The sequence below is a fragment of the Ovis canadensis genome, chromosome 15 (genome assembly GCF_042477335.2).
Source record: "Ovis canadensis isolate MfBH-ARS-UI-01 breed Bighorn chromosome 15, ARS-UI_OviCan_v2, whole genome shotgun sequence".
Classification (NCBI taxonomy): Eukaryota; Metazoa; Chordata; class Mammalia; order Artiodactyla; family Bovidae; genus Ovis; species Ovis canadensis.
Window position 1 is genome coordinate 19099645 of NC_091259.1, and position 12642 is coordinate 19112286.

General features: G+C 39.4%; 1 protein-coding gene across 1 annotated transcript; it reads left to right on the top strand.

Moving 5' to 3' along the window:
- Nucleotides 1-5145: 5145 nt before the first annotated feature.
- On the top strand, nucleotides 5146-8354 carry LOC138420424 (DNA endonuclease RBBP8-like). Its single transcript, XM_069553633.1, is given in 4 exon segments — nucleotides 5146-6363; nucleotides 6365-6967; nucleotides 6969-7577; nucleotides 7580-8354. Coding segments are annotated over 4 exon segments (2697 nt in total). The 5' UTR covers nucleotides 5146-5322; the 3' UTR covers nucleotides 8024-8354.
- Nucleotides 8355-12642: the final 4288 nt, after the last annotated feature.

Below are 12642 nucleotides of genomic sequence, written 5' to 3' on the forward strand. Positions count from 1 at the left end.
GATAAGTGATAACAAATAGTGATGTGGCTGTGTAGAAAAGAAAATCCTTTCACTATTGGTGGGATTGTAAATTGGTACAAACACCAAGGAAAATATAGTTTCCTCAAAAATTATATATATATATATATATATATATATATAAATGTCAGATGATCCAGTAACTCCAATTCTAGAAATATATCTAAAGGAAAGAAAAACATTGTGTCAAAGAGATATCTGCACTTCCATTTTCAAAGCAGCAATATTTTCAATAGCCAAGAAATGAAAACAAAGCAAACAAACAAACAAAAACTAAAAATCCAAAGCATCTATAGACAGAAGAACCATTAAAGAAAATGTGGAGTATTATGGAATGAAACATTATTCAACCATAAAAAGGAAATCCTGTTGCTTGTGACAAAATGTTTTGACTTTGAGGGTGTCATACTTAATGAAAGAAGTCAGAAAAAGACAAATACTTTATCAGTACTCTTGTGTGTAGAAGTTTTTTCTTTCTTTCTTTTTTTTTTTTTTTAAAGAATGAAATAAATAGACTTGTGGCAAGAGATAAGATGTATTGTTACCAGATGCAGGGCACGGAAGGAGAAGGAATTAAATGAAGGTGAAAAAAAGGTACAAAATTCCAGTTATAAGATAAATAAGTACTAGGAAAGTAATGTACAAGAGGATGACCATATTTAGCACTTCTTTTTTTTTGCAATTAATTTATTTTAGTTGGAGGATAATTGCTTTACAATATTGTGATGGTTTTTGCCATACATAAACATGAATTGGTCACAGGTGTACATGTGTCTCCCCTATTCCCACCCCTCCCATTTCCCTCCATACCTTATCCTTCTGGATTGTCCCAGAACACAATCTTTGGGTGCCTTGCTTTACACATCAAACTTGCACTGGTCTTCTACATTACATATGGTAATGCACATGTTTTGGTGCTGTTCTCTCAAATTATCCCACCCTCGCCTTCTCCAACAGAGTTCAAAAGTCTGTTCTTGTATCTGTGTCTCCTTTGCTGCCCTGCATGTAGGATCATTGGTGCTATCTTTCTAAATTCCATATATATGTGTTAATATACAGTATTTGTCTTTCTTTTTCTGATGTTGCTTTGTATAATAGTCTCCAGGTTCATCCACCTCATTAAAATGGACTCAAACGTATTCCTTTTTATAGCTGGGTAATATTCTATTGTGTAGAGTACCACAACTTCCTTATCCATTCATCTGCTGATGGCCATCTAGGTTGCTTCCATGTTCTAGCTGTTGTTTATAGTGCTGCAATGAACATTGGGGTACATGTGTCTCTTTCCATTCTGGTTTCCTCAGTGTGTATGCCCAGCAGTGGGATTGCTGGGTCATATTGTCAGTTCTGTTTCGAGTCTTTTAAGAAATCTCCACACTGTTCCCCATAGTGGCTATACCAATTTGCATTCCCAGCAACAGTGTAAAAGGGTTCCCTTTTCCTTACACCCTTTCCAGCATTTATTGTTTATAGACTCTTTGATGATGGGCATTCTGACCACTGTAAAATTAATACCTCATTGTAGTTTTGATTTGCATTTCTCTAATAGTAAGTGATGTTGAACATCTTTTCATGTGTTTAATAACCATCTGTACATCTTATTTGGAGAGATTTCTGTATCGGTCTTTTGCCCATTTTTTCATTGGATTGTTTGCTTTTCTGGTATTGAGCTGCATGAGCTGCTTATATATTTTGGATATTAATTCTTTGTCAGTTGTTTCATTTGCTATTATTTTCTCCTATTCTGAAGGCTGTCCTTTCATCTTGCTTATAGTTTCCTTTGTTGTGTAAAATCTCATGCCTGTAATTCCAGCTACCCAGGACGCTGAGGCTGGAGGATCCCTTGAGCTCAGGAGTTCTGGGCTGCAGCACACTATGTTGACTGGATGTCTGCAGTAAGTTTGGCCTCAATATGGTGACCTCCTGGGAGTGCAAGACCATCAGGTTGTCTAAGGAGGGGTGAATGCGTAAGGAGGGGTGAACCAGTACAGGTCGGAAATGGAGAAGGTAACATCTCTGGTGCTGATCAGCACTGCTTTCTGGTATATGCGAGTTTGAGCAAACTCTGGAAGGTAGTGAAGGACAGGGAAGCCTGGTGTGCTGAAGTTAATAAGATCACAATGAGTAGGACATGACTTAGTGATTGAACAACTGAACAAAAACAATAATTCTGGAGAGAATAAATACTAAGGGTTCACATCATAGGAAAAATATTTTTCTTTCTTTTTTCTTGCACTTAGAGGATGAACAGAAATAATGTATTATGATAATCATTTTACAACATATGTAAGTCAAATTATTTTGACTATAACAAACACAAAATGCCATTATAAATTTTATCTCAGCAAAACTGAAAAAATTAAAATAAGTTAGATAGCCATGAAGCAATTAAAAATGCATGTACACAGTATATAACATATACAATATGCATTACATATAAATACATTGCACAATATTATGTACTTTTTATAACATCAATGCAAAGAAAAAGAGGAAAACAACAGATTGGGAAAGACTAGAGATCACATCAAGAAAATTAGAGATACCAAGGGAAAATTTCATGCAAAGATGGGCTCGATAAAGGACAGAAATGGTATAGATCTAACAGAAGCAGAAGATATTAAGAAGAGGTGGCAAGAAAACACAGAAGAACTGTACAAAAAAGATCTTCACGACCCAGATAATCATGATGATGTGATCACTCATCTAGAGCCAGACATCTTGGGAAGTGAAGTCAACGGGGCCTTAGAAAGCATCACTACAAACGAAGCTAGTGGAGGTGATGGAGTTCCAGTTGAGCTGTTTCAAATCCTGAAAGATGATTCTGTGAAAGTGCTGCACTCAATATGCCAGCAAATTTGGAAAATGCAGCAGTGGCCACAGGACTGGAAAAGGTCAGTTTTCATTCCAATTCCAAAGAAAGGCAATGCCAAAGAATGCTCAAACTACCACACAAGTGCACTCATCTCACACGCTAGTAAAGTAATGATCAAAATTCTCCAAGCCAGGCCTCAGCAATACATGAACTGTGAACTCCCTGATGTTCAAGCTGGTTTTAGAAAAGGCAGAGGAACCAGAGATCAAATTGCCAACATCCACTGGATCAGGGAAAAAGCAAGAGAGTTCCAGAAAAACATCTATTTCTGCTTTATTGACTATGCCAAAGCTTCTGACTATGTGGATCACAATAAACTGTGGAAGATTCTGAAAGAGATGGGAATACCAGACCACCTGACCTGCCTCTTGAGAAATCTGTATGCAGGCCAGGAAGCAACAGTTAGAACTGGACATGAAACAACCGACTGGTTCCAAATAGGAAAAGGAGTAATTCAAGGATGCATATTGTCACCCTGCTTATTTAACTTCTATGCAGAGTACATGATGAGAAACACTGGACTGGAAGAAACACAAGCTGGAATCAAGAATGCTGGGAGAAATATCAATAACCTCAGATATGCACATGACACCACCCTTATGGCAGAAAGTAAAGAGGAGCTGAAAAGCCTCTTGATGAAAGTGAAAGAGGAGAGTGAAAAAGTTGGCTTAAAGCTCAACATTCAGAAAGCAAAGATTATGGCATCTGGTCCCATCACTTCATGGGAAATAGATGGGGAAACAGTGGAAATAGTGTCAGACTTTATTTTTGGGGGCTCCAAAATCACTGCAGATGGTGATTGCAGACATGAAATTAAAAGACACTTTCTCCTTGGAAGAAAAGTTTTGACCAACCTAGATAGTATGTTCAAAAGCAGAGACATTACTTTGCCGACTAAGGTCCATCTAGTCAAGGCTATGGTTTTTCCTGTGGTCATGTATGGATGTGAGATTTGGACTGTGAAGAAGGCTGAGCACCGAAAAATTGATGCTTTTGAACTGTGGTGTTGGAGAAGACTCTTGAGAGTCCCTTGGACTGCAAGGAGATCCAATCAGTCCATTCTGAAGGAGATAGACCCTGGGATTTCTTTGGGAGGAATGATGCTAAAGCTGAGACTCCAGTACTTTGGCCACCTCATGCGAAGAGTTGACTCATTGGAAAAAACTGATGCTGGGAGGATTTGGGGGCAGGAGGAGAAGGGGACGACCCAGGATGAGATGGCTGAATGGCATTACAGACTTGAGGGACGTGAGTCTGAGTGAACTCTGGGAGATGGTGATGAACAGGGAAGCGTGGCATGCTGGGATTCATGGGGTCTCAAAGAGTCGGACATGACTGAGCGACTGAACTGAACTGAATATATCATATATAATCATATAAAATGCATCATCTACATTGCATATATAATATTTTACATGTAAAACACATTATACTACGTGTGTGTATATAATTTAATTGTGTTCAATATATAATTATTATATACATCTGTTACATATATGTCATATGTGTAGTAGTTCTGGACAAGACGGATTCCCCAAATATTTAATCTGTAAAAGAGAAAATCATAAAGCCTTTATATATTTTCTAATGCTAAGATGTCTTAATGGCACCCCACTCTAGTACTCCTGCCTGGAAAATCCCATGGACGGAGGAGCCTGGTAGGCTGCAGTCCATGGGGTCGCTGAGAGTCAGACACGACTGAGTGACTTCAATTTCACTTTTCACTTTCATGCATTGGAGAAGGAAATGGCAACCCACTCCAGTTTCTTGCCTGGATAATCCCAGGGGCAGGGGAGTCTGGTGGGCTCCGTCTATGGGGTCACACAGAGTCTGACACGACTGAATTGACTTAGCAGCAGTAGCAGCAGCAAGACATCATTAGTCTCTGGGTGAGAGGTATCCGAACAAATATTGTGGCATGATAATTTATTTTGTTTATATATATTGCTGGTTTTATCATTCTAAAAATTGAATAACTTCTGCATATATTTCTATAACTGAAATTGCTTCTGTCTGATTTTTATAACAACTCATAAAAGATTGGAATAAGTTTATAGTTTTTTTTGCAATCAAATTCAATTAATAAAATGTATAAGGTTTTATAAGTTTGGTATAGCTTTTAATTTCAGTCTTAGAAATAATTTTCCCGGGCCCGCCCCCAGCCCGGGAAAGCGCGGGCTGCCCCGAGGGGGCGGCTTGGCCGCCGCCAGTTTGGTAGGTTTAGTCAGGGAGCGAGGAGAAAAGCAAACGGCCGTCTAAGACTTTCCAGTCTCACAGCGTGTCTGCTTCCCAGCTGGGGGCTTTGGAGAATCTCGAGGCCATCTTGTAAGCTATATTTCAACTGGCTAAAGGCAACTTCAGACTTATATAATGTAACAGAAAAGGTCAGGAAACATTAACCAGTAGAAGGGTGGAGCATATTAAGCAAGATGAACCTCTCAGGAACCAGTTATGGAAGGCCTAGTTCTGCAGATGTATCTAATGATTTCAAGGATCTTTGGACAAAACTGAAGGAGTATCATGATAAGGAAGTACAAGGTTTACAAGTGAAAGTAACCAAACTGAAAAAGGAACGAATTTTAGATACACAAAGACTAGAAGAATTCTTCACCAGAAATCAACAGCTGAGAGAGCAACAGAAAGTCCTTCATGAAACCATTAAAGTGTTAGAAGATCGATTAAGAGCAGGATTATGTGATCGCTGTGCAGTAACTGAAGAACATATGCGGAAGAAGCAACAAGAGTTTGAAAATATTCGGCAGCAGAATCTTAAACTTATCACAGAGCTTATGAATGAAAAGAACACTCTACAGGAAGAAAATAAAAAGCTTTCTGAACAGCTGCAGCAGAAAATTGAGAATGATCAACCACATAAAGCAACTGATCTTGAATCTGAGGAAGATGTTATTCCAGATTCACCAATAACAACCTTTTCATTTTCTGGCACTAATCGGCTACGAAGAAAGGAGAACCTCCGTGTCCGATATATAGAGCAAACACGTGCTAAACTGGAGCACTCTGGCTGTGCACATGAATTGAGAACAGTACCAAAGTCTTCAGCTCATCCACAACATAAACCTCAGGAAAGTGAAATTCTAGTGGCTGACACTTGTGATCAGAGTCAAGCTCCAGTGGCTAAACCACATGGAAAAAGCAGTTATCCTCCTGATAATTTAGCTACAGTAGTTGCTGAAACACTTGGACTTTGTATTCAAGAAGAATCTGAATCTCGAGGCCCTCGGAGCCCTCTTGGTGATGAGCTCTACCACTGTCTGGAAGGAGATCACAAAAAACAAGCTTTTGAGGAATGTAGAAGAAATAGTGAAGATAATTTAAGGTTTTCAGATTCAAAGACTCCACTTCAAGAAGAATTGACTGCTCGAGTATCATCTCCTGTATTTGGAGCTCCCTCTAACGTGAAAAGTAGTTTAGGTTTGAATACAAGTTTGTCCCCTTCTCTTTTAGAGACTGGGGAAAAAAACCCATCTGAAAACCGTGCCCCTCAGCAATACTTCTGCTTCTGGACCAGAGAAACCTAGATCAAAATCTGAAGATGGAGCCCTTATCACACATCATCTTCTTGGGACTGAAGTGAACAAGATCCCTAGTCAGTCATCTTCTAATAAGCAGATACTTATAAATAAAAATACAAGTGAACCTGTAAGTGAGCAGGATAGTATTGATCACATTAAAGATACTGATACAGATAAATATGTGGTACCACTGAAGTCACTGGGAGGCAGAACCAAAAGGAAGAAAATTGAGGAAGAAAGTGAAGATGAAGTAATCTGTCCCCAAGACTCCTTTGATAAAGAAAATGCTTTTCCTTTTCCACTGGATAGTCATTCTTCCATGAATGGAGACTACGTGATGGATAAACCTCTGGATCTGTCTGATCGATTTTCAGCTATCCAACGTCAAGAGAAAAGCCAAGGAAGTGAGAACTCTAAAATCAGATTTAGGCAAGTGACTCTCTATGAGGCTCTGAAGCCCATTCCAAGGGACTCTTCCTCAAGCCGCAAGGCCTTGAGAGGAAGCTGTGGGCTAACCAAAGACTCCCTGGAAGAACCTTGTTTTACAGGAGTCCCTTTTCCAGTCCTTGAGTAAATCTCCAGATAATAAAACACTGTTACAAATAAAGGAAGAAAACCCAGTATTTAAAATCCCTCTTCGTCCATGTGAAATTTTGGAGACAGAGAATCTTTTTGATGACACAAAGGGTGCTGGTTCTCATGGGCCTATAAAGATGAAAACCAGATCAGTCCGTGGAGCATGTGAAGTTGCATCAGTTCTTCAGTTAAATCCATGTAGAATTGCTAAAACAAAATCTCTACAAAACAACCAAGATGTATCCTTTGAAAATATCCAGTGGAGTATAGATCCAGGAGCAGAACTTTCTCAGTATAAAATGGATGTTACTGTAGATGATACAAAGGATGGCAGTCAGTCAAGATTAGCAGGAGAGACAGTGGACATAGACTGTACATTGGTTAGTGAAACCATGCTCTTAAAACTGAAGAAGCAAGAGCAGAAGGGAGAAGAGAGTCCAAATGGAGAAAGAAAGATGAATGATAGCTTGGAAGATATGTTTGATCGGACGACACATGAAGAATATGAGTCCTGTTTGGCAGAGAGCTTCCCGCAGGCAGCAGATGAAGAGAAGGAATTGTCAACTACTACAAAAAACAAAAACAAAAACAAAAACAAAAACAAAAAAAAAACACTCCTGGTGATAAACAAGATAAAGTCAAACAGAAAGCATTTGTGGAGCCATATTTTAAAGGTGATGAAAGAGAGACTGAATTACAAAATTTTCCTCATATTGAGGTGGTTCGGAAAAAAGAAGAGAGAAGAAAATTGCTTGGACGCACATGTAAGGAATGTGAAATTTATTATGCAGATTTTCCAGCAGAAGAAAGAGAAAAGAAGTCGACTTCCTGCTCAAGACACCGATTTCGCTACATTCCACCTAACACACCAGAGAATTTCTGGGAAGTTGGTTTTCCTTCTACTCAGACATGTATGGAAAGAGGTTACATTAAAGAAGACCTTGATCCTTGTCCTCGTCCAAAAAGACGGCAGCCTTACAATGCAATGTTTTCTCCAAAAGGCAAAGAGCAGAAGACATAAATGTTGAAGCAAAAACAGAAGAGAGGACAATTTTCTTTTTAGTTATTTATAGTTAAAGTTGGTGTTAAACCTTGATTTTTTTTGATCTTTTGTAAACTGGTTTATAAATCATTTTTCTATTGAAAATGTTTTTAAATGGCATTTACTCATCACACAGACAACTATTTAAAAATGTGGATAAGTTTATGTTGTATTTTCTTGCTTTTGCACCTTGAAAATAAGGTGCTTTTATTTTGCACTCTAAATTAAGAGTTGTTTATTACTTTATTTGGTAATGCCTAATTACAATTTTGAAAATATAATTGTTACAGTCTGAAAAAAAAAAAAGAAATAATTTTCCGAGAAACTCTCCTACATAGATTTCTTTTTCCCTATTTAATTTGAGATTAATTGGATTAACTACATTTTAAGAGCAATGCCTTTACTTATACATGTGTATATGTATTCATATAGTATTATAGTATTAACTATCTTAATATACAAGTATTCATATATATATATATATATATTCTTATATGTTTTCTATATATAATGGAATTACTTCCTTACAGTTCTTTCTCTAGATCTCTTTCTCTACACATATATCCCATGTGCACATTATGCATATTCAAAAAGTAAGTATTCTAGAAATATTCACTTTGATCTAGAACAAACATTTTAAAATTAATACAACATTTACTAAACTCATCAACTTAAAATTATCCTTCTACTTTGGGCACAGTAATCTGTATCTTAGAATGTGACACTAATTGCCCAATAGAGATATGTAGACATCTCTATCTTTTTCTTCTCTCTCTCCCTCACATGTATACTACTGTTGTCAAATTCTACAAATCAAATTATTTTCCAAATCACAGCCTACAGATTTACAAATTCCTGGCATTTTCTTCATCATCACTACCACTTCTCATAGTTCTAGTGATGCATTTATTAATTTCCAGCTCATTTTTTACAGTATAATTATAGAGACCTCCCAAACTGCCAATTTTATTATATTATTCTCCTCATTAATTTGTTCAGAGCTTTCATATTCCTTTATACAGAATTCTCTATGAAATCTCTTAATTACTTCTCCAGCTATGCCTTCAGCTCAGTAGAGTTCAGTTCAGTCGCTCAGTCATGTCCGACTCTTTTCGACCCCATGAATCACAGTACATCAGGCCTCCATGTTCATCACCAACTCCCAGAGTTCACTCAGACTCACGTCCATCAAGTCCGTGATGTCATCCAGCCATCTCATCATCGGTCATCCCCTTCTCCTCCTGCCCCTAATTCCTCCCAGCATCAGAGTCTTTTACAATGAGTCAACTCTTCGCATGATGGCCAAGGTACTGGAGTTTCAGCTTTAGCAACATTCCTTCCAAAGAAATCCCAGGGTTGATCTCCTTCAGAATGGGCTGGTTGGATCTCCTTGCAGTCCAAGGGACTCTCAAGCGTCTTCTCCGACACCACAGTTCAAAAGCATCAATTCTTCAGCACTCAGCTTTCTTCACAGTCCAAATCTCACATCCATACATGACCACAGGAAAAACCATAGCCTTGACTAGACGGACCTTAGTCAGGAAAGTAATGTCTCTGCTTTTGAATATGCTATCAGGGTTAGTCATAACTTTTCTTCCAAGGAGTAATCATCTTTTAATTTCATGGCTGTAATCACCATCTGCAGTGATTTTGGAGCCCCCCCCCCAAAAAAAAAAAAAAGTCTGACACTGTTTCCACTGTTTCCCTATCTATTTCCCATGAAGTGATGGGAACAGATGCCATAATCTTTGTTTTCTGAATGTTGAGCTTTATGCCAACTTTTCTGCTATCCTCTTTCACTTTCATCAAGAGGCTTTTTAGCTCCTCTTTACTTTCTGCCATAAGGGTGGTGTCATGTGCATATCTGAGGTTATTGGTATTTCTCCCGGCAATCTTGATTCCAGCTTGTGTTTCTTCAAGTCCAGCGTTTCTCATCATGCACTCTGCATATAGTTTAAATAAGCAGGATGACAATATACAGTGTTAATGTTCTCCTTTTCCTATTTGGAACCAGTCTGTTGTTCCATGTCCAGTTCTAACTGTTGCTTCCTGACTTGCATACAGATTTCTCAAGAAGCAGATCAGGTGGTCTGGTATTCCCATCTCTTTCAGAATTGTCCACAGTTTATTGTGATCCACACAATCAAAGGCTTTGGCATAGTCAATAAAGCAGAAATATATGTTTTTCTGGAACTCTCTTGCTTTCTCCATGATCCAGCAGATGTTGGCAATTTGATCTCTGGTTCCTCTGCCTTTTCTAAAACCAGCTTGAACATCTGGAAGTTCACAGTTCACGTATTGCTGAAGCCTGGCTTTCAGAAGTTTGAGCATTACTTTACTAGTGTGTGAGATGAGTGCAATTGTGTGATAGTTTGACCATTCTTTGGCATTGCCTTTCTTTGGAATTGGAATGAAAACTGACCTTTTCCAGTCCTGTGGCCACTGCAGCATTTTCCAAATTTGCTGGCATAATATGTGTAGCACTTTGACAACATCATCTTTCAGGATTTGAAACAGCTCAATTGGAATTCCATCACCTCCACTAGCTTTGTTCGTAGTGATGCTTTCTAAGGCCCCGTTGACTTCACTTTCCAAGATGTCTGGCTCTAGAAGAGTGATCACATCATCATGATTATCTGGGTCGTGTAGATCTTTTTTGTACAGTTCTTCCGTGTATTCTTGCCACCTCTTCTTAATATCTTCTGCTTCTGTAAGGTCCATACCATTTCTGTCCCTTATCAAGCCCATCTTTGCATGAAATGCTCCCTTTGTATCTCTAATTTTCTTGAAGAGATCTCTAGTCTTTCCCATTCTGTTCTTTTCCTCTATTTCTTTGCATTGATTGCTGAAGAAGGCTTTCTTATCTCTTCCTGCTATTCTTTGGAACTCTGCATTCAGATGCTTATATCTTTATTTTTCTCCTTTGCTTTTTGCCTCTCTTCATTTTACAGCTATTTGTAAGGCCTCCCCAGAGAGCCATTTTGCTTTTTTGCATTTTTTTCCCATAGGGATGGTCTTGATCCCTGTCTCCTGTACAATGTCACAAACCTCATTCCATAGTTCATTAGGCACTCTACCTATCAGATCTAGGCCCTTAAACCTATTTCTCACTTCCACTGTATAATCATAAGGGATTTGATTTAGGTCATACCTGAATGATCTAGCGGTTTTCCCTACTTTCTTCAATTTGAGTCTGAATTTGGCAATAAGGAGTTCATGATCTGAGCCACAGTCAGCTCCTGGTCTGGTTTTTGTTGACTGTATAGAGCTTCTCCATCGTTGGCTGCATAGAATATAATGAATCTGATATCAGTGTTGACCATCTGGTGATGTCCATGTGTAAAGTCTTCTCTTGTGTTGTTGGAAGAAGGTGTTTGCTATGACCAGTGCATTTTCTTGGCAAAACTCTATTAGTCTTTGCCCTGCTTCATTCTGCATTTCAAGGCCAAATTTGCCTGTTACTCCAGGTGTTTCTTGACTTCCTACTTTTCACAGAAGGAGACACCCTGAGTTCAAGGTCAGGGGTGGCCGGGAGAAGCCACCTCACACCCGAGGCCAAGGGCAGTGACCCTGAGCCACCCCGACCCTGAGGCCAAGGGCGGCAGCTGGGAGGAGCCATCCACGCCCAAGGCCAGGGCTGGCGGCCAGGAGGAGCATTCCGAGGAGCGGTGGCTGTGCAGGCGCAGGAGGGCCTAAAGGAGCCATACCTTGTTGAAGGTCAGGAATAGTGGCGGAAAGGAGATACCCCTTGTCCAAGGTAAGGAGCAGTGGATGTGCTTTGCTGGAGCAGCCTTGAAGAGATACCCCACGCCCAAGGTAAGACAAACCCAAGTAAGATGGTAGGTGCTTCAAGAGGGCATCAGAGTGTGGACACACTGAAACCACACTCACAGAAAACTAATCAATCTAATCACAGTAGGACCACAGCCTTGTTTAACTCAATGAAACCAAGCCATGCCTGTGGGGCAACCCAAGACGGGCAGGTCATGGTGGAGAGGTCTGACAGAGCGTGGTCCACTGGAGAAGGGAATGGCAAGCCACTTCAATATTCTTGCCTTGAGAACCCCATGAACAGTATTAGCAAAATGATAGGATACCAAAAGAACTCCCCAGGTCATTAGGTGCCCAATATGCTACTAGAGATCAGTGGAGAAATAACTCCAGAAAGAATGAAGGGATGGAGCCAAAGCAATAACAATACCCAGTTGTGGATGTGACTGGTGATAGAAGCAAGATTCGATGCTGTAAAGAGCAATATTGCATAGGAATCTGGAATGTCAGGTCCAGGAATCAAGGCAAATTGGAAGTGGTCAAACAAGAGATGGCAAGAGTGAAAGTCGACATTCTAGGAATTTAACTCAGATAACCATTACTACTGTGGGCAGGAATCCCTCAGAAGAAATGGAGTAGCCATCATGGTCAACAAAAGAGTCCAAAATGCAGTACTTGGATGTAATCTCAAAAACGACAGAATGATCTCTGTTCATTTCCAAGGCAAACCATTCAATATCAGAGTAATCCAAGTCTATGCCCCAACCAGTAATGCTGAAGAAGCTGAAGCTGAATGGTTTTATGAAGACATGCAAGGCCTTTTAGAA